This window comes from Bactrocera dorsalis, chromosome 6 (assembly GCF_023373825.1).
Source record: "Bactrocera dorsalis isolate Fly_Bdor chromosome 6, ASM2337382v1, whole genome shotgun sequence".
Classification (NCBI taxonomy): domain Eukaryota; kingdom Metazoa; phylum Arthropoda; class Insecta; order Diptera; family Tephritidae; genus Bactrocera; species Bactrocera dorsalis.
The window spans coordinates 30,836,269-30,853,489 of record NC_064308.1 but is presented as its reverse complement, the minus strand read 5'-3'; the positions used below and the strand labels follow the sequence as shown (position 1 = coordinate 30,853,489).

Below are 17,221 nucleotides of genomic sequence, written 5' to 3'. Positions count from 1 at the left end.
GTAATAGTTTCGGAGATAAAGCCTTGAGAACTTCAGCGCTCGAGGCTACCTGGGCTAAGTGCGCCGTCGTAACGCGTTTTCTCGAAACTGTATTTTTGAAGTCGGTTGGAAATATTTCTCGAGATTGTCTAGTTCTTCACAAAATTATACTTAGGTCTTTGAGATACAAATCTACGAAGGACTTTTTTTCGATTACAGCTATTTTAAACAAAAAAATTGCAAAATTTTCATATTTGATAAAACTGTCTGCCAAAAAATAGAATATGGAGAGACTCAAATGAAAAAGTTCTATGATTGCCATTCACTTGAAGTGAGCACTTGGTAACTTTAACGCCAGGGAGGGTAAGTTAATATCCTTGACACAACAGTCGGTAAATTCAGCCTCCCCGAGGAAACAGCCTGAGGCTGATCGACTTCGACTGGGCCCGTAATATGGTTATCTGTGATACTAGATTCCAGCACAGAAATATACACCAAGCTAGCCGGCTGTCTCCGGATCGAAAACCCACTAAAAAGGTTGATTATGTTGTGAAAAACAGAAGACACGTCTCCAGGGATTATCTAGTGCAGCCAAGAAACGCACCCGCCTCTGTGCAGCAAAAAACGCAACAAACACGAAGCCGAAAGATTTTCTACTCGACTTGCACTCCTGCTTCCTGGGTACACTCGTCAACAATTCGGTATAAAGGAATTTTGGAACGGGTTTTCAAATTCCTTACGTACAGCTGCAAAAATGCAAACAAACAGGCATCGATGACGATGGAGCAGACGTTCCATTGCCCGACCATGAAAAAGTTCGAATAGCAGTTACCCGTTTGAAGAACAACAATGAATGGATTGCTGCCCGAGCTATTCAAACACGGCGGCGAAGAACTGATAAGGAGCATATATCAGTTTCCTTGTAAAATATGGTCGGACGAAAGCATGCCGAACGATTCGAATTTAAGTCTGCTCTGTCCAATCCACAATGGCGTACCGTGCGATAAGCCTCCTCAACATCGCATCTAAAGTTCTAACGAGCGTATTGTGCGAAAGATTAATACCCACTATCAACAAACTGTGTGGTTTTATATCTGGTTATCAACCACTGACTAGACATTCACCATGCATCAAATCTTGGAAACGACCCGTGAAAAGAGAATCACCATACACCACCTCTTCGTAGATTTCAAAGCTGCTTTTGACAGCACGAAGAAGAGCTACCTTTATGCCGCGATGTCTGAATTTGGTATCCCCGCAAAACTAATACGGCTATGTAAACTTACGTTGAGCAACACCAAAAGCTCCGTCAGGATCGGGAAGGACCTCTCCGAGCTGTTCAATACCAAACGAGGTTTCAGACAAAGCGACAACATATATTCCCGGCCTGAAAATGCGAAGCAGAATAACTCTTGTCAACAGGTGCTACTTTGAACTGAGTAGGCAATTGAGAAGTAAAGTTCTGTCTCGACGAATAAAAACCAAACTCTATCAGTCACTCATTATTCCCGTCCTGATATATGGTGCAGAGGCATGGACCAAGTCAATATCTGATGAGTCGACCTTAGAAGTTTTCGAGAGAAAAATTGTGCGAAAGATTTATGGTCCTTTGCGCGTTGGCCACGGCGAATATTTAACTCGATGGAACGATGAGAAATACGACGACATTGACATAGTTCAGCGAATTAAAAGAAAGCAGCCACGCTGGCTAGGTCATGTCGTCGGAATGGACGAAAAAACTCCAGTTTTGAAAGTATTCGACCCAGTACCCGTCGGAGGAAGCAGAGGAAGAGAAAGGTGGATGCGCGCAAAGAACCATTAACCTTTCGCAGAACTCTTCTATCGATGGAAGGAAGAGGAAGATGGATGTCTTTTTCTTCCTCCGTTGGAAAGACCAGGTGGAGAAGGACCCGGCTTCGCTTGAAATACCCAATCGGCGCCTCGTTACGTTTGTCCAAATTTTTAGTTAAGGCTTTAACTGAAACACGTATTTATATACGATTTTAATAGAATATGTCATTTCTTATATGTAATCTCTTAATAGATAAAATCGGGTCGATACTATCCAATATAAGTTTTACCATATACAATATATTAAGAATATGTCGGATAGTGTATGAGTTATGCGGAGAATATGTATTTATGAAATTGCTTATATTCCGATCCTATGGCTGACGTTTTGCATCATAAAGTATTTTCTTGGCTTGCATTCTTGCAAGATGCGAGTATTAAATATTCGGTTGCACCCGAAATTAGCCCTTCTTTACCTGTTCTAATTTAATTTTAGCTGTTGCGAACTGAAATATAGGAATACAACTAAGTTTAAATTTGTGGCGATCAGTATAAATCAAGAAGATATCCAATTTAATTGTAATTTATTCGAAGAGTAGATGTTCAATTGTTTCGACACATTTTTTAATATAAAGTTTTGCCAGCACCTGAATCAGTTTCGCCGGCTCTGACTCCTGCAAGTTGCAAGAGTAAAAAATGTTCGGTTACACCCAAACATAGTGCTTCCTTTCATCTTTTTTAAGTAAATATTTTTGAAATATACGCAATGTAATCCACTCCAAATTTCGTGAAGATGTATAGTGGGGTAAAAAAAGTGTTTCATACAAGGCCATGATTTTGCTGTTTTGTTTATATGGCAGCCATATACGATAATGGTACGATATCGGCGGTTCCAACAAATGAGCTTCTTAGAATCAAAAGGTCGCGTCCTAATTTTAAATCGATATTTTAAATAACTCCGCTCGTTATTCTGATCATTTACGTATATAGTATATTTCCTTCTGAGTCTTACAAACATCGTTGCAATCTTGATTGGTCGAATGAAAGTAAAACCGACGATTGGAACTAAATGTGCTCTGCCCAATCCAAAAAAGGTGGACCCCACAATTTGCGCCAATTACCATGGCCATAAATAAAAAATTATAAAAATGTTTACTTTATTTTTTTAGTAGTTTATGGCCAGAAGTCTGGAGTTATTGGGGAAAATTTATAAAAAAGGCGATAAATGACACTTTTTTGAATAAAAACAAATAGAAATTGTAATTCTTAATTTTTCTAAATTTGTTTCATCAAAATCGGACAAGTGGTTCGCGAAAAAACATCAAGATAAGGAAAAAATTTAAAAGGTCATAAAAAAAACTGACACATACGAACGCCAAACCCTTTGAGGGTTTTACTATACTGACCTAGTACCATCACCCTGACTTGGAATTTCTCACCCCCAGATTAGCCGTTGTACTGTGTAATCAATAAACAGATTGCACCCTATCAGTGTGGCTTTAAATCTGGAAAATCTACTGTCGCCCGGCTTTTTTTTTACTATGCGCTAATTCTTGGAAAATACTAGCGAAAGGAAGGTAGACACTTATCACTTGTTCGTCGATTTTAGAGCCGCCTTCGACAGCACGAAAAAGAACTGCCTGTATGTCTCTTGGTATTCTCGCAAAGTTAATATGGCTGTGTAAGCTCGACGTTACAGATTTTCGAGAGAAAAGCTCTGCGGAAAATTTATGGTTCTTTGCGCATTGGCAAAGGCCAGTATCACAGTTGATCTAACGATGAGCTATACGAGATACACGGCATTGACATAGTTCAGCAAATCCAGGGACAGCGGCTCCGCTGGCTAGGTCATGATGTCCGGATGAAAGAGGACACTCCAGCTTCGAATGTTTTCAGTAACCGCCGGTGGAAGCAGAGGAAAAAAAAGACCTCCACTCCAATGCAGAAATCAGGTGGAGAAGGACCTGCCTCCGGTTAATATCCTGAATTGGCTCCAACAAGCGCTAGTAATTCGGCTATATAAACGTAAGTGATGTCTCCGTCAGTAAAGTTGTAGAAATTAAAATGGGTTCAAGTGAAATTTTCGAATTTCGAATATTTTTCCCGAACATTTTCTCAAATTTGTTTTGCAGTAATGAGTACTTGAACCATAAATTTAAAATTTCAAATGCTGGCTTAATTGGCATAAAAAATATTCTGCTTTTCCAAAAGGAAGAAATTGCTATTTAAGACACGGCAAAAAAATAAAAAAAACTTTTAATTTCTCCCCTTGTTTATAATACAATGGTCACATGGTTCTTACTTTTACATAAAACAAATTTCATCATCAACATATTTATACAATAAATATAAAAAAAATTCTTAAAAATTGAAAACGTCATTCACTTCTTTAAAAATGAAAGTCGGAAAAAAGTTGATCAGTGAACATCAAGAGAGGTGGTTCGTTAAACAAAGCAGGATTGATTCACCATTCGAAGAGGCCTTTGAAAGAATGGGCGAAATGGTAGAATTGCACAAAAGGAACATCTTTTTAGCATGAATAAAAATTCTGGATTTACGAGATATTCACGTATGAAAACAAATACAATATTTATGGACCAGATGACAGAGATTAATGCCATACTATAGAGAATTGTCAATCAAGAGATGGATCCTAGATACGTATATTTGCGGCCGTCAGATAAGCACAATAGCGGCCAAGTGATGGTGTAATGTGCTTGCTCTTGTTGCTGATGTTGATAAATTTCATATTTTCCGAAGGGATTAAGACTTTCAAAACTAGCTTTTGGAAGAATGGGATAAAAAAAAAGTCAAGTTTAATGACAGTCTCTACATTCCAGATTTGTTTTCAAACAAAAGCGTTTGTTTACAGGTAGACCATTTTTACTGAACCACCTTGTTTTATGTCTAAGATATTTATACTAAATTCACTCTAGACATAAATAAATACAATAATAATACAGTGGACATGAATTCAATTTTCGTTATTTGATTTTAACGAAGAATATAATAATGTACATACATAGGTATGGTATTATAAACTTAGCCAGAGGCAAAAATTAATACATGGGGTAGTGAGAAAAAGTCACTCCAACGGCGGATACCCTTTTATTAGGGTATGGCATTCATGCTTAAGAAAATATGTCATCTCAAATAAATGGCCAATTGAGGTTAATGAAAAGTCTGAGACGATTGCATTTGAAATTATCATTAAACAAATGTTTTCCAACAATTTTACTAAAGTAACTCACAATTTGAAGGTTAAAAATATTCAGCATATATGTACATAATTCTCCAAATATAGTATGTAGTGTACAAGAGCTGAGGTAAGTCCTGGACCAATTTAAAATTGCGCTGTAGGGAAAGCCATCAAGTTATTGTCCTTTTTCAACCTGTAAGAAGATATCAATACGTATATAACTTTTGTCACCAAATTTGGTCGAAATTGGTCGAGAAGTGGCTGAGATGGTATTTCACTTGGAGGGATATTGCCACACTGCTTCATCACTACTGCAAAATTTAATAATAAACCGAATCTATTTACTGAGTTTACGTATCCTTAGTAGTTTCAAAATAACTTCGCCCATTTTTACAGTGTATGATGAAATGTTGAAGGATAATGTTTCTACAAATTTTGGTTGATATAGCTTTTACGTTTGTGAGAAACTCTAAAAAATTTTCAAACACAGATACCCTTTTCTTTCTAACGTCCCATGACATCATACAACGGTATTTTAAAACCTATCAAAAGTGCAACAACCGCCTAACGAAAACTACTCTTTCGCATAAAATTTAACCGCGAAAATGGTAAAGTAGATGTGTATGTGAATCATTGATCTCTATATGTTATACCTATGTAGATAATTTTCGGCTGCAAACCAACATGGCCTTGTCTTACTTGTCTCAAATAAAGTTGGTGAAGATTACATATGACTGTTTGTAATTTTTATAATCGAATTTAAACCATACATAGGCTGCTATATATATTTCTGGACTAGGCAAAACTAAGTGTTGCCAGGTGCAATCTGACATTTCCATTGGAAAGTTTGACAATTTTTAGCATAACATCACTCAGAACGTTTTGTCATTTAATCGTGAATTGTTTTATTTACAGGAAATTAAAAAATTCATCTCGGCCAAAAAATGGAATTAACTCGTGAACATTTTCGTGCGATCATTTTTCACAACTTTCGACGTGGATTATCACGACAAGAGTGCATCGATGAACTGAAATCTTTGTATGGCTATGAAGCACCATCCTATAGCACTGTGAAAAACTGTTGCAACGAATTCAATCGTGGCCGATGCTCGCTCAAAGACGATTTCCGTGAAGGTCGTCCAAAAACAGCCGTTGTGCCAGAAAACATCGATGCCGTACGTGAACTGATAATGCAAGACCGTCATGTAACATACCTTCAGATAGAGGCATGCCTATGCATTTCTCCCACCAGCATACATTCGATATTGCATGAACACCTGGCCGTAAAAAAGGTTTGTTCTCGTTGGATCCCGCACAATTTGACAATCGCTCAAAAAAAGGCTCGTGTGGATTGGTGTAAAGAAATGCTGAAAAAATACGATCGCGGTGCTTCAAAAGACGTTTATAAGATCGCCACAGGTGACGAATCATGGATCTATGCATATGAACCCGAAACAAAACAACAATCGACCGTGTGGGTCAAATCCAACGAAAAAAAAACCGTTTTCGTTGATAAATATTCCTATTTACATTATTAGGCCAGAAATATATATAGCAGCCCTCGTATGTGGTATGTGTAAATAGGTTTTAATTTATTGGTTATTTTATTATTAGGATTATATTATTTACATACACCCAACCCTTTTTTTACACGGTTTCTTTTTACACGGATTTGAAGTTACACGGTTGAGAAAAATTGTTTTTTTTGTAAAAATTTTTAAATCTACTACGGGTTTTAAATCAATGTCTTGTAATTATGTTTGTTTTCACCACACCAAGCACCATTGCTGAAATGAACATAGATACATAGTAGTAGTAACCTTATTCCATAACTCTTACCTACACACTTTGTTCGCATGATATTTACATTGCTGAACTTTGGTTCAGTTCGTCGCAAACAATTGCGCTTCTTATCAAGTAGCGACGAATAATTATGGAGCAATGTAAATATTTTTTCCTTATTTCTATTCTAATTTTTCTGTTCTTAGTTCTGGATTAACAGATTTCTTTTGTTTCTTGCTTAATCCACCAATTTTTCACCTGTATGAATTATGTATTTTAATGCTCAATAAAATGCCATATAAACATACAATTTGTATGCATATCTGAAATTTTATAGTTTTCAACATTTTTTATACGGTTTTTCGAAGTAAATATAGTTCTTCGTTTAATCTTACACGGTTTTCAGATGACATGGAACGTTTCCCCCCTTTTTGTATAGGAAACGTCTCTTTTTTTTACACGGTTTCCGGAGCGGATTTCTGAGGAACGTATCTACCGTGTAAAAAAAAAGTTGGGTATGTCGGCAATGACAAAGTCTCCATACTTTAAGGGGCTATACCAGTGTGGCCATAAATAGATTTTGGAAGGCTGCGTTCTAAAGAATGACCGCTCGGAGGTGCAAACATATACAAGTGAAACTTTTCAAAATTGCTGGCATCATAACTCAACGAGAAATCAACCGATTGACTTCAAATTAAAACTAAGTATTGTTGAATATATTTGCTATACAATGACCTACGATCTTTTTGATTGGTAGAAAATTGTCAATTTGGCATTAAAAAAACGAAATTTTTTTTATCTAAAAAAACGTTTTTTTTCAAAATTACGCATTTTGTTAATTTTTGATACTTTTCAAAGACCGTAGTTCATTGTATAGGAAAGATCTTTATGTTTAATAAACTTTTAAATTTTTTTTTGTTTCAGATGCTTATTCGGCCGGAATCATTCCAGCAGTTGGGGCACTTTTTTTTGGAACCAAAGTCACCCCATAACTCCGTTATTTTTCAACATTTTTGTTAAAAAAAAAATCTTAAAATATAGCTGAAACATTACCTTATTACATTCAAAGAAGTTAAAAATATTCAATCTCGTACTTTCTCTTAAAAAAAATTCACGAAAACCGCCAAATTTTTCATGCGTCACACTATTTTCTTTACCCGAAAGTAAATGTACATACTGTAGGAAAAAATATTTAGTAAGATTTTTTAATTTAAATTTCGTGCGAAAATCTATTCGTCGAAATATTTTCTTTTCAGATTGGTATGATTATCACTGACATCTGTGCCAAATGTCACATCAAAATAATTATTACTGTTTAGCATATGTTTATCATTCAAAAGTGCATTCCGCGATTTATGTTGCCGAAAGTTTCAGAATGTTGAGAAACGCGTTCATCAATCCACCAACCAGATCGATCATGTTGTGATAGACGGAAGACACGTCTCCAGTGTTCTAGATGTGTATACGCTCCGAGGTTCTAACATCGACTCGGACCCCTATCTTGTTGCAGCCAAGATTCGCACCCGCCTCTGTGCAGCAAAAAACGCACGTCAACAAACACAAGGAAGGTTCGACGTCGAAAAGCTGCAATCACAACAGACAGCAGAACGATTTTCTACTCGACTTGCACTCCTGTTCTCTGAGAGCACTCGTCAACGACTCGGTATAAGGGAACTGTGGGCGGCATTTCAAACTCCTTACGTACAGCTGCAATCATTGGTTTTCGGAAAATGCAAAAAACAGCTGATACGGCGAGGAGTGCCAAGTCACAGCGGAGAGAAAACAGACTGCCTACTTCACAACGTTACGATCGACCACACCACGTGGGGGATGAAATATAAAACGAGAGTTGAAGAGGGAAGCAAGATACATTTGCAGACAGAAAAGGAAAGAGGCTGAAATGCGTGAGTATGATGAGCTTGACAAGCTGGCCAACAAGGGTAATGCTCGAAAATTTTACGAAAAGATGCGGCGTATAATAGAAGGTTTCAAGACCGGAGCAATGCCAGGAAAAGGTGAACCCGATTCCCCTATAGATTACGATGGAGAAGACGTTCAATTGCCCGACAATGAAGAAGTTCAAGTAGCAATTACCCGCCTGAAGAACAACAGAATAGTTCAAACACGGCGACAAAGAACTGATAAGGAGCATGTATCAGCTTCTTTGTAAAATATGGTCGGACGAAAGCATGCCAATCGATTGAAATTATAGTGTTCTCTACCCAGTCCACAAAACGAGAGACCCTACAACCTGCTCCATCTACGGTGGGATAAGGCTCCTCTAAATCGCGTATAAGGTTCTATCGAGCGAATTGTGTGAAAGATTAAAACCCACCCACAAAAAATCTTGGAAAAGACCCGTGAAAAGAGAATTGACACATACCACCTCTTCATCGATTTCAAAGCTGCATTTGATAGCACGAAAAGGAGCTGCCTTTATGCCGAGATGTCTGAATTTGGTATCCCCGCAAAACTAATGCGGCTATGTAAATTAACGCTGAGCACCACCAAAAGCTCCGTCAGTATCGGGAAGGACCTCTCCGAGCCGTTCGATACCAAACAAGATTTTAGACAAGGCGACTCTCTTTCTTGTGACCTCTTCAACCTTCAGCTGGAGAAAATAATTCGAGCTGCGGAACTAAATCGAGAACGTACAGTCATCTATAAGAGTGTACAGCTGCTGGGGTATGCTGATGATATTCACATCATTGGCCTTAACAACTGCGCCGTTAGTTCTGCTTTCTTCACAATGGATAAGGCAGCGAAGCAAATGGGTCTGGTGGTGAACGAGGGCAAGACGAAATATTAAACAAACAGTCGTCGCCCTTGTGACTTGGCACCCACGTCACTGTTGACAGTCATAGCTTCGAATTTGTAGATAATTTCGTCTATTTAGGAACCAGCATCAACACCAACAACAACGTCAGCATCGAAATCCATCGCAAGATATCTCTTGCCATCAGGTGCTATTTCGGACTAAGTAGGCAATTGAGAAATAAAGTCCTTTCCCGACGAACAAAAACAAAACTCTATAAGATACTTAATATTCACGTCCTGATATATGTTGCAGAGTCATGGACGATGACAACATCTGATAAATCGGCTTTGTGAGTTTTCGAGAAAAAAGTTCTGCGAAAGATTTATGACCTATTGCGCGTTGGCCACGGCAAATATTGCATTCGACATAGTTCAGCGAATTAAAATACAGCGGCTACACTGGCTAGGTCATGTCGTCCGAATGGATGAAAACACTCCAGCTCTGAAAGTATTTGACGGGTACTGCGTCGCCGGGAGAAGCAGAGGAAAATGAAGACCTTCACTCCGTTGGAAGAATCAGGTGGAGAAGGACGCCATTGGCGCCACCTCGCGAAAAAGCAAAACGACTGGTGCGCTTTTGTTAACTCGTCTATAACCGCGTAATCGGTTTCTACACCGGTTAAGAAGAGTAAAGTAATTGTTTGTCGCAAGCAAGTGTGTTTGATTGGTACAAATTATTCAAAGAAGTTCTAGAACGCGTTGACGGCGGACCATGTCCAGGACGGCTATCAACAGCAACTGATGATTATGGCGTCAAGAAAATAAAGGAATTGGAGCTTGAGAATCGACGATTAACAGTCAGGGATCTTACTGACATCATGGGAGTATCGGAAGGTTCAGTGACAACCATTTTGAAACATCATTTAGGTCTAAGAAAAGTGGAAGAACAATTCACAAAATTAAAAAAAAAAAACAGAGCCGCGTTAACGTGTGTGAAACATACCTTTCCGACTAGCAGGGTGTCGTGAAATCTATTATTACGACCCGGAAACAGACGATCAATCGGTCGAATATTGTGGAAAACGAGCGCCGAAGCCGAAAAAAATACGTCAAAGTAGGTCAAAATTCAAGATTAGGTTGACATTATTGAGGTGTGGTTCACTCCTAATTCGTTCCGAACGGTAAACTGTCAATAAGGTATACAGTTTTAGTGTTAGTATTATGCGTCGTTTGCGCGAAGTTATTCGTAAAAAACGGCCGGAATTTTGGCCCAACATCCTTAGGGTTTTGCAATTTTTCGCAAATTTTCAACCGTATTCACCTAATTTAGCTCTGTGTGACTTCTGGCCATTCAGCAATTTCAAACAACCGCTCCTGGGAAACCATTTAGAGTAAATTGAAGCCATTAAGCGTGAATCGCTACGCGCATTGAAGGCTATTCCGGAAACAACTGTTTCGAGGATTGGAAAAAACGTTGGCTCAAGAGTACTGTGTCCAAGGAGGATTATTTTGAGGGAAATTTTATGAACATTTTTTGTTCATAGTAGCAAATGCTTGTGAGGTAGGAATAATAGATCAATTAGACTGTATACCCAAGTACCCCTTTTAATTTTCATTCCAAACTACTGGTTTCTCATTTTACATATAATCATGTCTCTTAAACCTTTAATTACCAACATTGCAAGTTTTGTCGTTAACATGTACAATGCGAGTTAGAGTCGTATATTATACCATTGTTGTTTTTTTAAGTCTGACTAGGGCTACGTTTGAAACAGTTACCCGTTTCTTTATTTTTATTAAGGTCGAACCTACATATTGCACACAATGAAAAAAAAACAAATATCATACCTAAGCATTGTTTTCTGCGTAAAAGGGTTGACAAATGTTTCGCGCCGAAGGGGCGAAGACTTGTACAAAGTGATACTTAAAAAGTGGTAGGTACATCTATGCACACTTTATGTACGGGTAATAGGGCGCTCCATTTTTGGCGATTATGTTTCTTTCTTAAAAGTTAATTTTTGCCATACAAACGGTTTCTTGAAAACATATTTTTTCAAATCAAAAATCAATATTTCTATGAGAAATTGCGTTTGGTTATTGCTAATAAAACCTTTTACCTGCCTCTTTTTTTTTAATAAAATATCAGAAATATAGCTTAAAAATTAAGCGCCCTAATGTATACATCCGGGCTCTAGAGGATGCTAGACAATATGGCGAATGGAGTGGTGTATCAATTCATTGTTGTATGGTCATCAGTTTTTACCACTTCAATACTAGTTTAAGGAACAAAACCGTTCTAACAAATATTTGGGAATACTAAATACAAGGTCTGTCGCAAAAGAAACAGGACTGTTAAAAAAACAACAAGAAATTAATATTTTTCAAAAATTATATTTTTTATTCAAATTATTTTCTTTGTACTTCGATACAGCGTTTAGCCCGGTCAATTAGCATTTCAAATGAGTGTTTAAGGTCCTTTTTCGGAATGCTCGTGAGAATATCGGTCGGTAGCTCAAATGCCCTGAAACCAATGTCCTTTCATGGGCAAATGAAGTTAGGTAAAAATCACAGGGTGCCAGATCAGGTGAGTAGGGTGAGTGATTAATGGTTAATATGGATGTTTTTGTCAAAAAATCAGTGACAAGCGTCGACCGATGACACGGCGCATTATCGTGCAACAGGCGCCAGGACCCTGCCTCACGATATTGTGGTCGAGCACCAAGGTAAAACACAGCATTAATCGTTTGGCCAAGTGGGGCGAACTCTCGGTGTACAATACCCTCGGAATCGTAAAAACAAATCAGCATTGTCTTTATATGCATTTATATGCATTTTACGACAGATGACCAAAAGTTGTTGTCACTTCTTGATCGATAACATCGATTGTAGTATCCAATTGTCTTAAAATTTTTACGAAATGTCAACAAGAGATCAAACTTTTTATTTCATATACCCACCAATAGGTGGCGCCACCAGAAACAGTTATATTTAAAAAGTTCTGTTTCTTTTGCGACAGACCTTGTAAATGGATGCACGCATATGTATGTATTTATACCCAATAAAATATGATGTAGATACACTCATAGTATGTATGTATGTACGTTGTACCATGCTATGATTATTTTTTTTAATACGCTTTTATTAGCTTCATTTGTATGTACACCCAATTCTTTTTTTACACGGTAGATACGAGGCGTTTCCTATAGAAAAAGGGGGGATACGTTCCATGTAATCTGAAAACCGTGTAAGATTAAATAAAGAACTAAATTTACTTCGTAAAACCGTGTAAAAAAAAGTTGAAAACTATAAAATTCCAGATATGCATACAAATTGTATGTTCATATCGCATTTTATTGAACATTAAAACTTAAAATACACAATTCATTCAGGTGAAAAATTGGTAGATTAAGCAAAAAACAAAAGAAATCTGTTAATCCAGTACTAAGAACTGAAATGTTAGAATATAAATAAGAAAAAAATATTTACATTGCTACATAATTATTCGTCGTAAGGAAAGAATTATGGAATAAGTGCGGTAAAAACAAATATAATTACAAGACAATGATTTTGAAACGGTAGTAGATTAAAAATTTTTTACAAAAAAATTATTTTCTCAACCGTGTAACTTCAAATCCGTGTAAAAAAAAACCGTGTAAAAAAAGAGTTGGGTGTATGTATGTTTGTCTGTAACTTTTTTAAGGGGTACTGAAACCTAGAACATTCGAGCGCCACTTTAGGAAGGCGATAGTAAGTTTGAGCAGCTCACCAAAAAGATGCGCTTAAAGTATACTTTATATAGATATTCGTATAGATAACTGCGCACCAGAAGAAATAATATCAAATAATACAAAACATGTGACTTTTAGGTAATAAAAGAATTAATACTTATAGAAGAATTTTAGTAGTAAAAAAAACTCAGATACTAGTTTTCAAAACGCCTTCCAAAAGCAACTCCTTTTTTTAAACTTTCGGTCACGTCGATGTGAGCTTTTCAAAAATTGTCACCGAATCTAATGGCGGAGAATATGATTTAAGTTATATTCGTTTATATTTCACAATATTGGTAGATCTCATAAAAGAAAAAAATAGATTTTTCAATATAAAATAAGAATTCGTTAAAAATTTAAAACACACAAAGAAATAGTCTACCTACCTAATATTTGAAGCCCTCTATCTGAAAAAATGGAAAATGAGACAACCAACCTACTTAATTTGTCTACTTTCCGGGTCGACCCCTTGAATTATAAGTGCTAGTCAAGAACAATAGAAATGGATTAAGCCAAGTTTGTATCGTTACTGCGGGACCTCATAAATATCACAATCGTTTAATTATCGATTTACTTAACCAATACTAATGCCATAGTTCATATTTTAACAAATTTGGGGGTTTCCACATCAAATTAAAAAATTAAAAATAAATATAGCTTAAAAAAAATAAAAAACACGCTTTTAAAGCATATCAAACTAAAAAGTGAAAAATAATTCTTTGTATAAACTAACAATAACAATGAAGGAAAAATTCCTGCATTATTGCGAGAAAAGCGAGGAATGCTTTGTGACATATTTTTCATCGAGCATTCCACGCTATTTTCACAATAATGCAGGAATTTTTCCTTCATTATTATTGTTAGTTTATACAAAGAATTATTTTTCACTTTTTAGTTTGATTTTCTTAAAAGCGTGTTTTTTAGTTTTTTTAAACTATATTTATGTTACACAATATAATTAGTAACACAAATAATCATATATGTATATATACTCTCAGATTATATGCAAACCAGTACGATAAGTACATGTGGGTCAGTTGAACTTTTGGTTCATAACTGATTCTGCAATGCCACCTTCCACAAATACTTTTTTCTGGAGGACTGCAATGTCCTTATAAGATTCCTTAGCGATGACAATCGTCTCCATTCGCTCGACTCAAATCCCTGCTCACCGATTGACTAGAAAAAGTTAAAAATAAAAAAGTTTACAATGGATGGGCAACGTCTAAATCGCTGAATGGAACCGTCTGTGCTACAAATATTTCCCGAGCCCCCATACACCCTATATAAAAAATTTCCTACTTTGGGTTAACAAAAGTTAATACTCCAGATAGAAATTAATACTACCAGATTTTCCCCATATACCCGATTTAGTGATTCCAGACTTTAAACTGATTACGTCAGTAAATATTGTAAGCCATTTTTATTAAAATAAGTGGAAAAGTTATGATCCAGAGTGGATCGCCTCCACCTTATGTATCATGGGTGACCTGTTGATTTCACGGCCTGGAAAAGCCCCTAACGGATATTTAACTACGGATCTGATCGAAGCCCCCCATAAGTCGCTTGTCTTTTTCACTGCTAGCATAGACCTTTTTGTTTTGCCGATAGTTACGTCTGGACGCTCCAAGAAATAAGCTACAAAAATGTTAACATGCCTACTGCAAATGCGGGTCGATGGACACAGTCTTACATTCCGTAGTGTCTGTGGTGCTATGAATTTGGTGGGATCGCAGTACGTGTTGTATTATAAGCCGCTAAAATCGGGGGAAACCATTGATGGGGAACGCTATTGACAACAACTCATCAAATTGAAGCGAGTGATTATCCTAAAAGGTGACTAATTTGTGACTAGATACGAGGTAATAATATTCCATCATGCCGCACGCAGCAAGACTAGTTAAAAACCATAGGAAAAACAGCAGCTGGAAAGTTTTGTTTACTCTACTTATAGCTCAGACCTTGTCCCCTCCGGTCGATACAGTACGCCCCACTGGCATACATCGGAACAGGGTAAAGATTGGCTTGATCGTTATTTGGTCACCAAGCTTACTGGATAAAATTCCTTACTTTGTATGCATTACTTTTTATTTGCCGGCATATTTTCACGGATTTCGGTATACATATACATATTATCATTCAAGGCAGCGCTAAAATCCTCGAAATTATTTTAGATGGAATACTCATAGCATTTAGTACCATGCAAACTAGCCGATAAACATCAAGAAATTTTTTTTTATTTGTGAAGGGTATCATAGCTTCGGTGCAATTTATGTTAGTGTTTTTTCTTCTTTGTATTGTCATTTGGGGTTGCACAGGTTCAGTTACAAATTAGTACTGCGCTCAGCTCAATTTTATCATTGTTATTCGATAACAAAACAAAATGAAAAAAAAAACAATGTGGGATAAAAAGGTATCATTATATAGATTGCACATCAGTTCATTGCACGATAAATGCCATGTAATTTAGTCCAAACTGTGCTAATGTTATATTTATTGTCAACCCGAACACCACTTTGTAGTGATGACAAGCAGTGGTGATAATGGCGACATTGCTTTCAAACTCGAAATTATTCGGACTGCTTATAAAGTAAATAAACATATACATATGTACCCCTGTGTTTGTAGCTAGGCAGATATGTATTTATGTACATATTTTTGAACATAACATTTAATGCAAACCACTTTACCTAACAAAAATTTAAATGTCCTTAATTGAAGGGGTGGTTCCGTGTGCCCCGATTTTATTTTATTTTTCATAACGTAATAACAATTCGACAAATGAAGGGGAAAGTGTGCTCATGCATCACATACAAAGCTGGCAAAACGGCGTTGCACTCTCATACTTATCGCTGAACATACAACGCAATCACATTCACGGGTTACGTTCTACAATACTTATGTATAATAATAGTGACAGTAAAAACAGTAGACAAGTCACAGGCACAGTACATAGCAACGCAAATACTCAACAGTTTGTCGGCTCATCTTTCAATAGACTCATTTTAATCTGGAACGGCAATAATAGGAAAATACATATGTAACTACATATGTATGTACAAACATACATATACTTATGTACATGTAAATACGAGTTAGAAACTATCTTATTGATATAAGCCTGTATCATATCTTTACGTATAGTGTTTTTAGTTGCGCACCATATCATCAGATTATCCATTTTGGAAGCTGTTATTGCTTTACCAATTTTATTACGACTCTTTTTTCTGCGAAACTGAATACTGCATGCCAAAGGCAACACTTCCATGTCAAAATGGTTGGAAATAATATTTTATGAAGATTTGAATCGAAATAGTATGCTTATACTCGTATGTAAGCATTGTATAACCCTACAAGTAACAAAAGAATCAGCTGTTTTCCAAGAATTTTTCACAGCTGTGATCACCTAATCGAAATCTGCCTTTTTTAGGCACAGAGATGTAATTAAAAGAATTTAGTAAATCAACTTTTTTGTGAAAAAGTATTTGTAACGGAAAACATTAATGAAAACTTTCAAGAATATATTTGAAACAAAAGTTTATTGGATATTTTTTGCTCTTCCTCACCACCTCTAATATTTACAAAATATTCTAAATCACCTACAGCGAAATACTTATTAAAAATCCTATCAAAGGAATAGTGGTGGAAAGAAGGGTCCTATACCTGGTATACGAAAACACTTAAAAAACAAAAAAAAAATATTGATAATAAGCGTACAAACCTAATCGCTAAAATTCTCATTTTAAAATCACAGTTCAAGGTGACTATGGAAATGCGGCCTTCGACAGATAAACTTTTTGACATATATAAAATAATTCAGACTGACAGACATATATACATATAAATTCCGACTCATATAGACAGACAAGCGGACGTGATTACTATTTATGTGTAGCACACAAGAACTTTACATTTTTGAAATCACTTTGTTTTACATTTTTATTAA

The 17,221-nt window shown here is 36.4% G+C and overlaps 1 protein-coding gene across 27 annotated transcripts in view; it reads right to left on the bottom strand.

Moving 5' to 3' along the window:
• The window catches only part of LOC105231504 (protein pangolin, isoforms A/H/I/S), a 454,601-nt gene that overhangs the window by 382,214 nt on the left and 55,166 nt on the right, over positions 1–17,221 (bottom strand). Inside the window, exon 2 of one of the 27 annotated variants that reach the window (XM_049460023.1) lies at positions 5,022–5,162. The exons of the other annotated variants lie outside the window; for them this stretch is intronic. Within the exon in view, the coding sequence (XP_049315980.1) occupies positions 5,022–5,048 (27 nt within the window). The 5' untranslated portion in view covers positions 5,049–5,162. The remainder of the gene's footprint in view (positions 1–5,021; positions 5,163–17,221) is intronic. 27 annotated transcript variants of the gene reach the window in all.